Source organism: Fundulus heteroclitus, unplaced genomic scaffold, assembly GCF_011125445.2.
Source record: "Fundulus heteroclitus isolate FHET01 unplaced genomic scaffold, MU-UCD_Fhet_4.1 scaffold_70, whole genome shotgun sequence".
Lineage (NCBI taxonomy): Eukaryota > Metazoa > Chordata > Actinopteri > Cyprinodontiformes > Fundulidae > Fundulus > Fundulus heteroclitus.
The window spans coordinates 1,628,586-1,644,645 of NW_023397143.1; the positions used below are offsets into that span (position 1 = coordinate 1,628,586).

At 39.4% G+C, this 16,060-nt stretch overlaps 1 protein-coding gene across 3 annotated transcripts in view; it reads left to right on the plus strand.

The window, feature by feature from the left end:
* The window catches only part of rc3h2 (ring finger and CCCH-type domains 2), a 38,002-nt gene that overhangs the window by 7,521 nt on the left and 14,421 nt on the right, over positions 1-16,060 (plus strand). For all 3 annotated transcript variants that reach the window (XM_021320764.2, XM_021320763.2, XM_012871133.3), the window contains exons 2-11: positions 4,419-4,737; positions 4,817-4,934; positions 5,838-6,071; positions 8,392-8,567; positions 10,189-10,389; positions 11,965-12,097; positions 12,701-12,819; positions 13,966-14,078; positions 15,431-15,667; positions 15,776-15,978. In XM_021320764.2, coding sequence (XP_021176439.2) covers positions 4,507-4,737; positions 4,817-4,934; positions 5,838-6,071; positions 8,392-8,567; positions 10,189-10,389; positions 11,965-12,097; positions 12,701-12,819; positions 13,966-14,078; positions 15,431-15,667; positions 15,776-15,978 — 1,765 coding nt within the window. In that variant the 5' untranslated portion in view covers positions 4,419-4,506. The remainder of the gene's footprint in view (positions 1-4,418; positions 4,738-4,816; positions 4,935-5,837; positions 6,072-8,391; positions 8,568-10,188; positions 10,390-11,964; positions 12,098-12,700; positions 12,820-13,965; positions 14,079-15,430; positions 15,668-15,775; positions 15,979-16,060) is intronic.

The following is a 16,060-nucleotide window of genomic DNA, read 5'->3' on the forward strand; positions in this document are numbered from 1 at the left end:
CCAGTTCCTTGTGCCATTAAATTGTTTTAACATTGCAATTTTATTTCCATTCTACTTAGTTGTCTCAATCCCTCCTATCTAAATACATCCGTCCATTCATACGTATGGATGTGGGGAAGGAGGAGGGGGAGGCTAAATGCACAGAATTCCTGAATATTTATGTATGGGGAGGATCGTTTGTATTTGTTCAAGGAACCCAGGTGGAGCAATTTCCAAACAGCTTTGCTGAAATAAATATGAATGAATCAGAATCAATGTCATTGTTGCAATACTAACTACTAAAATAAATAAATTATGTATAAATAGTCCTGTAATAACAGTTTTCATGGCTGCACATTCTTAGGCTTAAACAAGTTTTTGTAATACTGTTTTTTTTTTATAAGAAAAGAATTTTCACAACTGCTGAAAAACCTTCGACAGCTTGTGCTCCTGTGTTTTGAAGGAGCTTTGAATTTGCTGACAATGCATTCCTCGTTGAACAAACGCTTTACATTTACCTCGCATTGCCTGCTGTTGTTTGTCTCAAGGTGAAACTCTGGTACAACCTGAAAGTAAAACGGCTCTGTAAGCCACGCAACAAATGTTGACGATGTTGCAGTCACCTAGAACTTCTTGGATGCAAAATCTGCCGGGCTAATATCTTAATTCCCATGCATTCTTGCTAGTGATGTAATTGGCCAATGAGATGGCCTGTTACTTCACTTGATATAGAATTTTGTGACCAAGGTGCAAAAGCACACAGAGCATTGTGGAGACACCATGAGGATTGGAAAAAAAAGACGATAGAAAATACGTGTTTATTTATTGATTACTGCCATATAAATATTTAACAATAATATCACATTACAGTTACATACTAAAGTGCTGCCCTAAACTTGGCTTTACTTTATGGCTGGCTGTAAAAGTGGGAAAAACATCAACAGGGGCCTTTAGTTTTCTTGCTGTTAGCATACATTTGGCATTGTGTACCCCAGTTTTGTTTCAGAAAAGAGCAGTGTGGTGGAAATCCTGGTCTCTTTTTTTTAAGATGGACCAATATAGTCTCAGGTTCCAGCATGCTTTTGTCGCTTCCGCCGCATGTTAAACACACACTGCATGTTTCTGAGCAGGGATGAGTCCAGCAATAGTATAACAGTGATCGATATACTGCAAAAACAACTAAACCCATACTGGGTTAAGAATACGAAGGTCAGTTTTTCCAGCTTTGGAAGATAATGAGCATCGGCCACAGCGGAGCATATCAGTTCAATTGTGGGTTAAACAGGATTTTTACACTAGGCAGTGATAGATGTGATCAGTGGCCCTAATAAAATAATGGTATCTTTCAAGGCTTGTTATTTTTGTCAGTACAATATTAGCAGATCACACAAGAAGCCAAACTGGATATTATTCTGACTTTTAATACACACTTTATTTATCACATCTTCATTCTTATCTATCAGAGGCTTATATATTAAATTGGGAGATAGGAAACGTTCCTTTAAGTAAAGCAGTATTAATAACTTGAAGAAAGGAGCTATATTGCTTGTGAATCTTGCAAAGAGAAAAAAAATACTGATTTGCTTCAGGTCCTAATCATATTAAACATATGTGAAATATTTAGTTATCTGTGTAGAGATCATAAGCAAAGAAATGTGCATTGGCACCCTGAAACCCAAAGATCCGCATTGGCCGTTGAAAATCCTCAGTCAGTCAATCTTTAATCATAAAAAAAATGCAATAGCAATCAATGCAATGCCATATAATCATAAAATGACTTTTAATGCCTGAGTTGTAACACTGGACAAAGAACAACAACAATGAATAAAAACTACCTCTATGTCATGTAGTTATAAAATATTAACTTTACTGACAAGCACTTTGAGCGTTGTTGTGAAAAGTCACAGCAATGAATTCATAAACTGAACTTTATTTTTTTAATGCTGTAAGAAGGAATAAATTACTGTATCACCTAATTCATCACACTTTTTTTTTTCCGTGGTCAAGATTTTATTGAATTTTATAAAAAAACAAAGTGCCTAATGAAAACAGAAGAGCATTTAGGTCATTTCCAAAGATATTTTATTCATTTTCTGTGATTTTTGTCAGGTTATGTCAAGTGCAATTCGTATTAAGTTTGCAAAGACCGTTTGTCTAAGACTCCTTTGCACAACAACAATAAATCTACATTTTAACTTAAGAAGCTACTACTAACAGTATCAATCAGATAAAGTGCATTTTCTACCATAAAATCTGTTTTATTAGGATTAAGGACAAAGAAGAAAGTAAAACTGACAAGTCTACGCAAGAACATAGAAAAGCACTAAACAAAAATGTGCCTTAAAGACGATACAAAGATCCTGTCTTTGGCAGATTGTCAGCAAGTTCTGCACAGTAAAATAAAACTTCTTACTTAAAACTTCTTGCTTTATTCTATGCTAAAGCGGTAGGAAAAGTCTTTTTCATGGTATGGCACTCTAAAGTGTTAAACAATGTACAAGTTGGGCGCGGCGGTGGCACAGAGGTAGTGCACGCAAACCATGTTTGTAGGCCTCAGTCCACAATACCGCCATCTTGGGTTCGAGTCTTAGGCTACGTTCACACTGCAGCCTGTAGTGACCCAATTCCGATTTTTTTGCCCATATTCGACCTGTATCTGATCTTTTTATGACAGTCTGAACAACACAGATCGGATTTTTTCAAATGCGACCCAGGCCACTTGGATATATGGTCCTGAATACGATACGTATCTGATCTTTTCAAATGCGACCTGTGTCTGTACGGCCGGGTCGCATTTATCCGACCTGTACGTCACCGATACTCGACAAACGTCACTATTCTGCGTCCTGCTGTGCAGAAGCGGGAAGAAAGACGACACCCATAGCGGACTACAATGAGAAGAGCAGTCAATGGAGAGAAAGCTCCGGTTAGAAAATAAATGAATGACCACAAAATGCGTGCCAGCATTATAATCCATGTTTACTTCCGCAAATACTGAGGACGCTTGCTACGTGTGACATCATCGCGTCCTCGAGTGCGCATGCGGGACACTTCGGTTGAACGCATTCAGTTCACACAGGAGATCACATACAAGTCGCATATATTTGGAAATGTGAACGACCACGCAAAAAAATCCGATTTCACAAAAAAATCGGAATTGAGCATTAAGACCTGCAGTGTGAACGTAGCCTAAGTCTGTGGGCCTTTGCTGCATGTCTTCCCTCTCTCTCTCTCTCTCTCTCAACCCTGCTTACTGTCAAATAAAGACCATTAAAAAAATAATTAAAGAAATAACGTACAAGCTGCAACAAATGTATTGCATTTTCTTTCTATGAAGAATATACGATGAAATGCGATTGGGTTTTTCTTGTCCGGAAGACATCGATAGCGTAGTGCCTTCCCTCAGATGTTAGGAGATCATAATACTGTCAGTTGTTGTGTCGCACCAGGAGCAGAAGGCGATTTGTGCCCCTGAGACGATTTTGTGATTTGAGTCCTTCTTCAGCATCGCCTGACCGCGAGCCTGCATCCACAATCTCCATGGCAACCAATTGTTTCTGCGGGCTACTGGTGAAAGTAGTCTCCATTATGCCCATGCGTTGGGTTTAAACATTCTCCAGGATATGTTTCGTAGCAGTTTTGCTGTTGCAATGGAAACGGTCAAACACACAAACACACGGCAGTCTCTTCCTTCCTCCTTTGATTTGACCTGCAAGAGTCCTTCTTTTTTTTTCTCTCTCTCTCGATGGTTTTGTTTTCCACAGTGTATCTCTGTCATTGAACTTGTTTAGTCTTACTTTGTGTCCACGATGATGACCAAGGTCAGTGCGGCCCTGGAAACTAACACCAGACTAGAAACACGTGCACACACCAATGGTTTTAAACGGGTACTCGGTGTTTGGGAACTGCTGTTTTCCCTGAAACAGGATTCTGCTGATCGTTTAGCCCTGCGTGTCTTCCTGTGTTTATCTGCCACGCTGCTGCGCCGTGGTGTTCTGGTTCGGCTTTGCGTTCGAAACCCCTAAGACAGAAGAAGAGGGTGTGTTTATGAAATGCAAATCAGACGATCGTGTGTCACCAATCCCACGCTTCTCAATCACCTGGCACTCAGTACGACGCATTTATTTTTGGGGCTCTCTGGCACGTCATCGCTACCTCTGGATCCGGGCTGGAAATGTTAAAGCATTTAAAACTCGTATTAATAAAGAAAGCGGCTGCGTGTTTTCTGCTTCGTGTGTCAATAGCCTGTCGTTTTGAGCAGGATGGAGAGGTGAACCGCGCATGTTCCCAATGCCGTTCGTTGGAAAATTGCCACGCATGCAAAAAAAAAAAATAGAAAAAGCTCAACGCTAATGCAGATGTGTGCACGCTTCACAGTCAATTAACTACATCCGGCTATAGTACGGAAATGTGACCTAATAATCTGATTGCGTTCGCAGAGTCCTCGTCGGCGCGGGCAAAAGGGTGCTGTGACCGGGGCTCGTGACATGCGCTCCCCCTGAGCCCGGCGACGCCCCAGTCAGCAGGATGCCGGTGCAGGCGGCCCAGTGGACAGAGTTCCTGTCTTGTCCCATCTGCTACAATGAGTTCGACAGCAGCGGCCACCAGCCCATCAGCCTGGGCTGCTCTCACACGGTGTGCAAGACGTGCCTGCACAAGCTGCACCGCAAGGCCTGCCCCTTCGATCAGACTCCCATCAGCACAGACATCGACCTGCTGCCGGTCAACTGCGCCCTGCTGCAGCTGGTCGGAGCGCAGGTGCAAGAAGAGCTTTCGGTCTGAATGACTGACTTTCTCGAGACGTTTCGCTCTCTCATCGTCTTTGTGTGTGTTAAAGGTCCCGGACGTTGCGCCTGTGAGCCTGAGCAGCGCGGCGGAGGTTGAGCACTATGAGGCCTGCCGACTGTGTGTAGAAGAGCTGGCTCTCTACTTGAAACCCATCAGTGGTGCCAAAGGTAACGAATGTGTGTTTGCACGTGTAACGACATCAGCATAATTGTCTTGAAAAGACATCTTTGCCTTCCGTCTACACAACATGTTGATAGAGGGTCTTGAAAAAGTATTTATACCTCCTGAGCTTTTTTTGTTTTTACATTTTGCAATGATCCAACATCCAGCTTGGGTGTATTTCACTGAGATCTGTGAAAGACCAAAGCAAAGCTGCATTTTCTTGCAAAGAAAGGAAATTATTCTAGGTATTCCAAACCTGAAAAGTGTGACATGCAGTTACATTCAACTCCGTGGACTAATACTTTTTACAACCACATTTCCCTGCTATTACAGCTGCTAGTGTTTTTGGCTGTGACTCTACCTGCTTTACATTCCTAGAGACTAAAATTGGGATCCAGAGCATTTGCGAAACTCAAGTCTTACCACAAAGATAAGATATACATACCTTTGGGGGGGTACAAATTAAAAAATAATTGGGTTATCTGAAATTGTCAGGATGTCTGTGGAAGTTGGATGTTTGGAGGAAATGATGACACACATTTGGACATTTGCAATAGAGAGTTAATCTCTGCATATTCATCCTGCGGAGGCTGCGTGTAAAACTTGGCATCCATGCTTTCACACATCTCACGATGCTAGAAGCTTCTGTACTTTTTATGGTGATTCGAGAATGTTTAACTTTATTAGAAAAACAGATTAATTGTAATAAAGTGAGTCACGCTTCAGTAGCTTAATGTTAGTATTTGGATCAATTTAGACCTAATTATGTTGTGGCTCTTAAGAGCACGGGCGAAAAAAAAGTGCATTTTGAAGTGAGATGAGCTCTGTAAAGTGAAATAAAAACAGCTTACATTGAGATAAACCTCAGCAGATGTAGAGTTAAACAGTTTTTCGCATGCACCCTGCAGGTGTGGCAAACCTGAGTCCGAGCGTGCTCAGCAGGCCCATGCAGAGGAAGCTAGTGACCCTGGTGAACTGCCAGCTGGTGGAAGAGGAGGGTCGTGTGCGGGCGGTACGGGCGGCCCGTTCCCTGGGGGAACGGACCGTGACCGAGCTCATCCTACAGCACCAGAACCCCCAGCAGCTCTCTGCCAACCTCTGGGCAGCGGTGAGAGCTCGGGGCTGCCAGTTCTTGGGTCCCGGTGAGTGTGCATGTGTGTGTGTGTGTGTGTCAGAGTACATTTTGTTGTCACAAGGAAATAAATTTGCAATTGTAGTTTTTTTGTGTGTGTGTTTTGTGCAACTTTTTCTTTCCAAACTTGTTTGCGCTTGAAGGTAATGATCTGTAAATGTAGAACTATGCTACAAAACATTTTAAAAGAAAGAATAGGTAGTCAGAAAAAAAATGGACACCTAACAAACTGGCGCTCAATATGAGATTTAAAAGCGCCTGGTATACCTACAATTACAAACCATTCTCATGAAAAGTTGCAAAAATCCTGACGTTATTCAAACAGACCTTGTAATCTTGCGTCAGTTCTGCTCTGCTTCTCTGACGAAGGGTAAGCATTTATTTTTTGAAGAAAGCCTAAATTTTCTACACATTGACAGCATGTTTTACTCCTGGTGTGTTAACGGCCCTAACCATTGCTCTTGCCATTTAAACCCTGTAAGTCTGTCTATACTATTATAATAATAGTATATTATAGTAATATATTATATTATTAATATAATATATTATATTTTAATATATTATTATTATTATACAAGAGACTAGCTATAAATAATTACATAATATTAAGATTACATAATCCATATTATAGTAGGTACACATCCTTTTAGTATATAATAAACAATTATGTATAGTGAAAAAACGTGGCGATGAGGAAATGAGTGACATCAGGTTTATTGACAACAAAATGCATCATGAATAGGTAATGAAAAGGTAAAAAACATATCTTTACATACAATGATTTACCAAATCTCAAATTAAAAAAAGTGGCAACCACATGATTATGTAACAGGCAGCGGGAGTAAATATATTTGTCTTCTTCCCACCCCTTTTCATGCTAAATATGTTTCTTGTTTATGTATAAACACAATATTATGTAAAAAAAAAAAGGTTAACTGGGATGACTTAGACTTGTTTGAACTGCCTGTGTATTTGTTGCACATATTTGTGTATATGTGAATTGTACATATATTTTTTGTTCCTTTTTTACCCAATACGGGGTAAAACTTGCATTTGTTTTCTTTCTTTCTTCTTTTTATATGGCTCGAAATAAAGCATTAATTTCATACCTGGTTTCCTCACAACAACATGTCATTAGATGGTAAAATCAAGCTATTGTGCCACGTGGCTGATAGACGGGATGTCAAAATACTGATGTAGTCTGACATTATTTGGATCAGGCACTAAGAAAAACGTATCACTATTCCTGCTAATTGTCACAGATAAACTTTTGGAGAAATCGGTTATTGTTTTAAGTTCATAATGCGATCTGAGGATATCAGCAGACAATTTTTACTCTCACTTTCAAGGTTTGTTTTAGGTTTTCCAGATCTAAGTTAAGACACATGCCCTTGCCAATTCCTAGTTTTTAATCTCTAATTTGCTGTTTTTCCTTTTGTGGCGTTAAGTGCAAGGCAAGGCAAGGCAAGTTTATTTGTGCAGCACATTTTAGTAACAAGACAATTAAAAGTGCAGAGCATGAACAGAGCAACATTGCAGAGGAAAGCACACTGCAGTGGAATAGTAGCAGCAGGTCAGGATATAAGACAAGTTGGACTGCAAACATCAGCGTTAACATACAAAGGCAACTCTAAACAAATAGATGTTTAACCTTGATTTAAAGGAACTCAGGGTTTAAGCACTTTTACAATCTTCTGGGATTTTGTTGCAGATAAGTGGAGCATAGGAACTGAATGCTGCTTCTCCATACCTGGTTCTGGTTCTGAGTATGCAGAATGTATTTGAACCAGAAGACCTGAGTGGTCTGGAGGGTTGATGCACTGATAACACGTCTGTGATAGATTTAGGTGTTAGAGCTCTATTGTTTTGCAGTATTGCTTGGACGTGACTCAGCAAATGTGAACCTTCTTCTGTATGAACGAAAGAGAATTTTTTTCTCAAATTACACTACATTTTGTGTCAATAAGTTCCCTTTGAGTTACTCATTGTGTATTTCCTCATCCAACCGTCAGCTGGTGTTTGTACCTGGTGTCCTGTGATGATTACTCATAGGGCAGATTCTGACTGGGAACAACTCTCTCATAATGATAACAGCTGAGTTGAAAAGTCTGAGGACACCTGGGTGTTTTGGAGAAAGTGCTGTCCTTTGGTTAACATTTCCTCATGTACAGACACCAGATTTGTATCGTTGACACAGATTTACACAGTCTCTGCGACGTGAGTCTGTGTGTTTGTCCTGAACATCTCTCTCTCTCTCTCTCTCTCTCTCTCTCTCTCTCTCTCTCTCTCTCTCTCTAATTCTCGCCCCTGTTATACCACACCCTTATCAGCGATGCAAGAAGATGCGCTGAAGCTGGTTTTACTTGCCCTGGAGGACGGCTCCGCTCTATCCAGGAAGGTGCTGGTTTTGTTTGTGGTCCAGAAGCTGGAGGCTCGCTTCCCCCAGGCATCCAAAACCAGCATAGGCCACGTGGTGCAGCTGCTCTACAGGGCCTCCTGCTTTAAGGTACAGGCAAAATCATTAAATGTGCGGAGACAAAGAACATGTGAGCAGGCTGCACACTTAGGATCTCTGTTTAAATAAATAGAAAGCAAATCACAGTTGTTTTTATTCATTGTTAAACTTTTTAAAAAGAAGTTGTAAGATTCATATTTCCAAGAATCATGTTTTACCAAGGAGCATTTTTTTGGACACCCGCTCAGGATGTGCTCAGATAACAAAACACGCAAGACACAAGAGACATAATATTTGTGCATCTTCACCTTCATAACTTTTTCTTTCCAAACTTGTTTGCGCTTGAAGCTAATGATCTGTAAATGTAGAACTATGCAACAAAAAAATGTAAAAGAAAGAATAGGTAGTCAGAAAAAGAAAATGGACACCTAACAAACTGGCGCTCAATATGAGATTTAAAAGCGCCTGGTACAAATCCAAACCATTCTCACGAAAAGTTGCTAAAATCCTGACGTTATTCAAACAGATCTTGTAATCTTGCTTCATTTCTGCTCTGCTTCTCTGACGAAGGGTAAGCATTTATTTTTTGAAGAAAGCCTTAAATTTCTACACATATTGACAGCATGTTTTACTCCTGGTGTGTTAACGACCCTAACCATTGCTCTTGCCATTTAAATCATGTAAGTGTGTCTATACTATTATAATAATAGTATATTGTAGTAATATATTGTATTATTAATATATTTCCAAATAAAACCAACTTTAAGAATCAATGTAAAAATGTTTTACCAAGGAGCATTTTTTGGACACCCGCTCAGGATGTGCACAGATAACAAAACACGCAAGACACAAGAGATATAACATTTCTGCCCTTTTTTTCCCCCCCAGTACAACGTTTAACAAAATTAGAATAAAGAAAAACATTGATTTCACCGAAATAGTCTTTGATGGTAGGTGGGGTCAAACCACATTCCGGAAACACTGCTTGAAATACTCGTGGAATACTACTACTGCTAGGAAAGCCTTCATCTTCAATCAGGATGTGAGCTCCTGTAGATAAACGTCTGGTGTGCGTATTTCTAGAACTGTTATCTGATGACCGACATCTCTGGCAGGGCAGAAATGCCAACCATCCGCTCGTGACGTAGCCTCGGACTATCTTTGCCCCTTCCAGGCCCCGCCTGGCAGGACGGAGACAGGCGGTAATAGGACACGGAGCAGATGGATGCATGCACACGATTGCAGGGATGGTGGGGGGTTGAACAGGAGTGCCACTTGCAAGCCGAGATAATCTGATTGTGTTTTGGTTTTTGATAACTGATGCCTTGTGGGTGTGTTTTGGTGTCTTATGATGATTACTCATAGGGCAGATTCTGAGAAGGGGAAAGTCCCTTCGTGTGATCAGAATTTGAGTTTGTGAGTCTGAGGACACCAAAAGAGAAACACACCTGCGAATCCTCGGACATTTAGTTCAAAAACTCCTTGGATTGCTTTTGGATTATTATTATTTATTTATATATATATTTTTAAAAGAGGTCAAAATCTAGATAAGTGCATTTAAGTCCCCTCTTTTTCAAGCTTAGTTGCTCAAAGCCCGATAAAACATAATATTCTTTTGCCTCCATCTCCATCTTTGTATTTCTGACCCAACACGCTCCGTCCTTACCTGCAGGTGACTAAGCGTGACGAGGACTCCTCCCTCATGCAGCTGAAGGAGGAGTTTCGAACATACGAGGCGCTAAGGAGGGAACATGACGCTCAGATCGTCCACATCGCCATGGAGGCAGGCCTTCGAATCTCTCCTGAGCAGTGGTCCTCTCTCTTATACGGAGACCTGGTCCACAAATCCCACATGCAGTCCATAATTGACAAGGTATTATTTTTTTTCTAATACGCCTGTATGCCAATTATGTGTTTTATTGGCACCACTGATAAAGACATCTAAAGGTCTGGGGGCAGAGATGGCCGTTGTCTGGTGGTGGTGAACCTTCTCTATAATAATCTGGTCATATGTTTATATTAACATAAACAATGGCGACCCATTTACAGTTTCCTGACAGAGTCCGCCCGACATTTATTCAAGTTTCTTTTTTTTAGCCTTGTTATTGAATGGACTTTGTTTCCATGCACTCTATCCTGATTCCACCATCCTTTGGAAAAGAAATTGACTCATATTATAACACTCAATCCAATAAACTCCAGTGCCAGTATTCCCAAAGATTCTCAGAGTCCTCTCAGACAGCTCATATGTTAGCCTAAAGATTCCTACCTAGGAGTTTTAGCTTAAAAGTGATTCAGATCGCTGCTGAGAGCCACTCTGAGTAAGGAAATTACAGACATTTTTATGAGAAAAAATTAGACTGGATAAAGAAACTATCAACACTTGTTTGTCACACAGCATAAAAATTTTATAAAGCACCTCATTACATAAATGTATGTATATATATATATATATATATATATATATATATATATATATATACTTTATTTTTTTATTTTTTTTCTTGATACGTTTCTCCACTTTTTTCATGATTCATTTTTCTATTATTCTTTTATACTCCATAAAATTACATTAGGTAGAGCCGTGCATTTAACCCGATGGGCCGCTGAAACTGATTCATTTCCCCCAGTTATATTATAACTGTATGATTTTAAAGACGTTTATGTGCTTTCCTCCACAGTTTAGGCCGTGGATGAGCCAATCAGCTCTCTCTGTTTCCACCATCTTCCCAGCTTAAGACACTCTTAGACTCGTTAAAACTTCTCCTCACTACGCCTAAAATTTTTTTTACTTTAGGAGCTCTCTTAATGCCTAAGATACTTTGTGAATAACTTTTATTTTACCAAAGTAAAATTCTAAGAAAAATCTCAGAATTCGGTAAATTCTAAGAATTTTCCCAAAATGACTTTACTAAGAGCTACTTTTAGTCTTAGGAACCTTTGTGAATACGGACACAGATCCTTATGTTTTTGATGGTAGGACAGAAAATGCATTGTCCAGGCTAACTTCTAGTAAACGGTCGACACTAAGCCTAATTCTAACGGCTGTTATTGAGAATTAATTAAAACTTGCTGCAGTTCTCTAATTGTTTTTCCTCCCCCTTGTTATGTGTGGCGTTAGGATATACTGGGACCCTCAATCAACATTTTCTATTGCAGCTCTAGTTGTTTGCAACTTTTCATTTATTTCTCTGAGCATAGATAGGTCCGTAATTATTTTTCTTGTAGCCTATTCCCAATTTCTGACAATCAAGATGAATCTGCTTTACTTAAACGGGACGTGAGACTAACATAACATTTTTTTTGGATTAAACTTTCTTCCCATTTTGATAAGCGTGGGCTGCTAATAATTGTTGAGAGCACTTTACATGACAAAATAGCAAATAAAAAAATCATTTGAACTACCCTTTTAAAGATGTTCTGACCCCTTTTATCATGTGCGCTGCAGTTGCAGTCTCCAGAGTCCTTCGCAAAGAGCGTTCAGGAACTGACAATTGTTCTGCAGAGGACCGGAGACCCCGCCAACCTCACAAGCCTTAGACCACACCTAGAGCTCCTGGCCAACATAGACCACAACCCAGGTACTTCCCCTTTTTTCGAACGTTAACTTTTTCTTGTTCTCTTAAAAGAAACACATTTCTTTCACTGATATTTTATAGTATAGTATAGTATAGTAAATAGCTTGTCGTTTTAGCCTTTGGAAATATTAATTCAGCGTTCATATTTGACAATCTGCATCAGTGAAATCTTGCATCATGACAAATCCTTCTGCGTTATTCAGAAAAGAACAGATAAAAAGATATCTGCTCGGGTAAAGTTCAAGTGTTTACTCAGTGCTTTGATCGTGAAGGCAGATCCCCGGCCTGGTTAATAACAAAGGGCAGGGTTTGTAGTCTCTGTTAACATCTTAACCACACAGGCAAGAAAGGATGAACTTTAACATTTTCAATAAAAGGAAAAACATCTTGGTGACATTTGGAGCAGACATGCGTTTCCTCATCATTAGATCTCTAGCTTTACCCTCAAGCAAAGTAGACTTTCCAGTTTTTTTGGGGATTCAGGAATTGTATCTTGTATTTTGCCTTTTCTATATGTACATTCTCTATATTTACATTCTACATTTAGAGCTGTTCTCCAATTATGTCCTTATTTTCTAACCCAAGTGAACGTTAATCTGTGTGCAGATGCTCCTGCTCCATCATGGGCAGAGCTGGAAAGTGTGATGCTGGCTGTAAAGTTTGTGGTTCACGGACTGGTGGAGTACATCCAGAACTTCAGCAAGAAGAGCCATGAAACTCCACAGGTACGCCAGTGAACCAGATTACCGCCATCGTGCTCTGATGGGTTCCCTTTGAGAAAGTTTTAATACACTTCCCTGCAGACCGGGAGCAAACTGTGTTCCTCTTCGCTGTGTCCCGTAAGAGAAATGAAACTATTTCTGGTGACTAACAACACAGGGGTTGGTTATTTAACTCATACATCAACAATAAAGTAATCATAAATGGTTGGTAAAGACCTCAGTTGTGACTCAGATGTTACTTTATAGGCTAATTCATTTGAGCTTAACTTTAATGATGCTGGTAAAAAGTAATGAAATAACTGGATTAAAAACTAGTTGTTTTACTGAAATTAAGACTAAGGTAAATTTATTTATATAGCATTTTTCAGTAACAAGACGATTCAAAGTGCTGTACATGAACAGAAAAATACATTACAGACATAGGAAACAAAAAAAACAAAAACAAACACTAAGATAAAGCCTAGGATAAAGATAAAGCCATGTAAATAAAATTAATCTAGACTTCTGTGAAGCAATGATGTACAGATGATCATTTTAAAATGACCATGTCTTTGCTAAAATGATTTCTGATGTTTTTGTGATTTTTTTTTCTTTCTAATCTAGTCACTTATTGCTTTGGTTTTAAAGTAAAGAAACAGATTTTTTTACCCAGAATTTGGGAATTTCTTCATGTTTTCTTTTTTCTTTTTTTTTTTGCTTAAGTTTGTCCCTTGGATGTAACCCAAGGGACAAAATTGTAAGTATAGATATAAAAAAAAAAGTATAACATAAAATTAAGTATTGAAGGTGAGAACCCATCAATAAATGTTCAGTGATTCATTAAGAGTCATTTCTCTGCTTCTTTCGGCAGCTATCTTTAGGCTGAAATGTGTTTGATTTTGGTGTCTGTGTGACTCTTACTTACATAATTAAGGTAATAAAAGTTCACAAACAGTGCTTTAAGGGATATCCTAAGGATATTTTAAAAGGTTATACTTTTATAATTGGAACTGATTTAACTTGCTAAACAAAATAATTTGTACTCAAATGTTTGGAAAATCTTAGAAATGTGAGCCTGCAAAAGCATGGAATCTCAAAATGTTTTTCTTATGTTAGATTCTCAAAATTGTTTTTTGTTTGTTTGTGTTTTATTTTTTTTGTATGCTGCAGCCCCAGGCCAACAGCAAATATAAGACCAGCATGTGCAGAGATCTCCGTCAGCAGGGAGGCTGTCCAAGAGGAACCAGCTGTACTTTTGCGCACACACAAGATGAGCTGGAGAAGTGAGAACTCAAACTGGAAGCAGTTTCACTGCATTTCGCATTTTTAAGTACACAAATATTTCAATTTGAAACATAAAATGTGCTCGTTTTGTTACAGCACAGGTAATCAAAATAATCTCATGATGCAAAAACTGATGCTCTGTGGAATCAGTGTTGCCAAATTTTGCGAGAGAAACAGGCAAACAAACCTAACAGGCAACTCAGCACACTGTAGAGCAGATACCGCTTGATAACAGTATAAATGTATATATTTATACTGCATTATACATAAGCAACTGCAAAATTATGCAAAAAACATTTCCCATACCATTTTTGAATAACTCTGATTGTTTGAGTAATCAAAAGCAATGTGCATTTTTAGCTCATTCCTTTATTTGTCATGGTTTGGGGCAATGAACCACATGACAAACGTATGTTCGTTAGACTCATGAAATTAAAATTTACAGTTTTTTGTTTTTTTTGTCCTTCTGGGTTTTAGCCTGCTGAATTAAATCGGCATGGCAAGCACGTATTTCACTCTTGCAGAATCAAAAGAAGGTCTTTGAGACATCTACCTGTGGTCGGGTCCAGTCTTTCAGTGCGCTGTCACCACTGAGCTATACACTGGAGTGCTAATCACCCGCTGTTTGAATGAGTCGCTTTGAAACCACCAGCCGCCATATTGGTACTCCCTATTTTCCCCAGTAACTAGGGAATATGTGCGCTACAGCATCAAATAACGAGGATTTTCTCATGTTCAGGGGGGGCTTAGGACTTTTAAAATGTCAAATGCCATGTACTTTAATGTTATGTTCTAAAACTATCAAGTACTGAGAAAGTCATGTGCTGAAATATTTTGCATTTTATTCATTTAAATATATCTATTTAACATTTATAAATATATAAATAACAATATACAAAAACATATATATATATATATATATATATATATATATATACATATACACATACTTATATATATATATATATATATATATATATACCTATATATACATGTATATATATTTAATATGAATAACATGTAAAATATTTCAGCACCTAATTTCCTAGTAGTTGATAGTGTTAGTACATCCACTGACTGTAGAATTACCTGTGAAACGTTTTCACACAGCCAGAAAACTGCTTGTTGTTGCAACCAAATCCTGTGGGATTCTGTGAGAGTACGGAGTAGCAAGATGGCGGCCAGTGACTTCAGTTTTTCTGCAAAATCAGCACTCCAGTGTATTATATAGCTCAGTGCGCTGTCACCCACATTTTATCATATTTTCCCCCATATCTAAATTTGCTCATAATAACCGGACTTGGCAACGTTAAGAAATCTAATTAGACAATTTATCTTCTTCTGTGCACAGATTCAGACTGAGGAACAAGAAGAGCGGCAGCGTGGTCCGCCCTTTCCCTCTAGGCAATAAGGGCATGAAAGATGCAGAAGAAAACATGGGTTGTACGACAGAGGGAGGCTCCAGCCTGACGAGCCCGCTGCTGATCTCCAGGGGGCCCGGCGGTGTGGAGGAACTTAAAAGAACGGTGATGAATGGAAGCGGTGGGGCTAACGGGCCTCACAGAAGCACATCAGGGTCCACAGAGCTGTACGGATACCGTTTCGTCTAATAGTTTTGCATCCTTGTTTGTTGGTGTTTTGATGAATGAATAACTTTGTTGACTTTGTATGTTCTTGCTGTCTCTCTAATCTTCAGGAAGTCCCTCTCCCCGCCCAGGACTCCAGTCAGCCACTCGTCACCTTCGTCTCCTTTGAGCACCGCCGGTGGTGCCGATGTCAGCGCTCCTCTGCAGCGGCACGGTCCGTTCATCCTCTCCACACCTCACCCCTCTCAGACGTCCGAGCTGTACTACCAGGAGCCCCATCCTGCTTATGAAAAGGCGCACTTTCAGCCAAACTGTGAGTCTTCCTTTGAAAATATGTTTTTTTTTTTTTCCTACTGTTGCCTTCAAGGAGGTAGAAACGTTTTACACCTACTTTC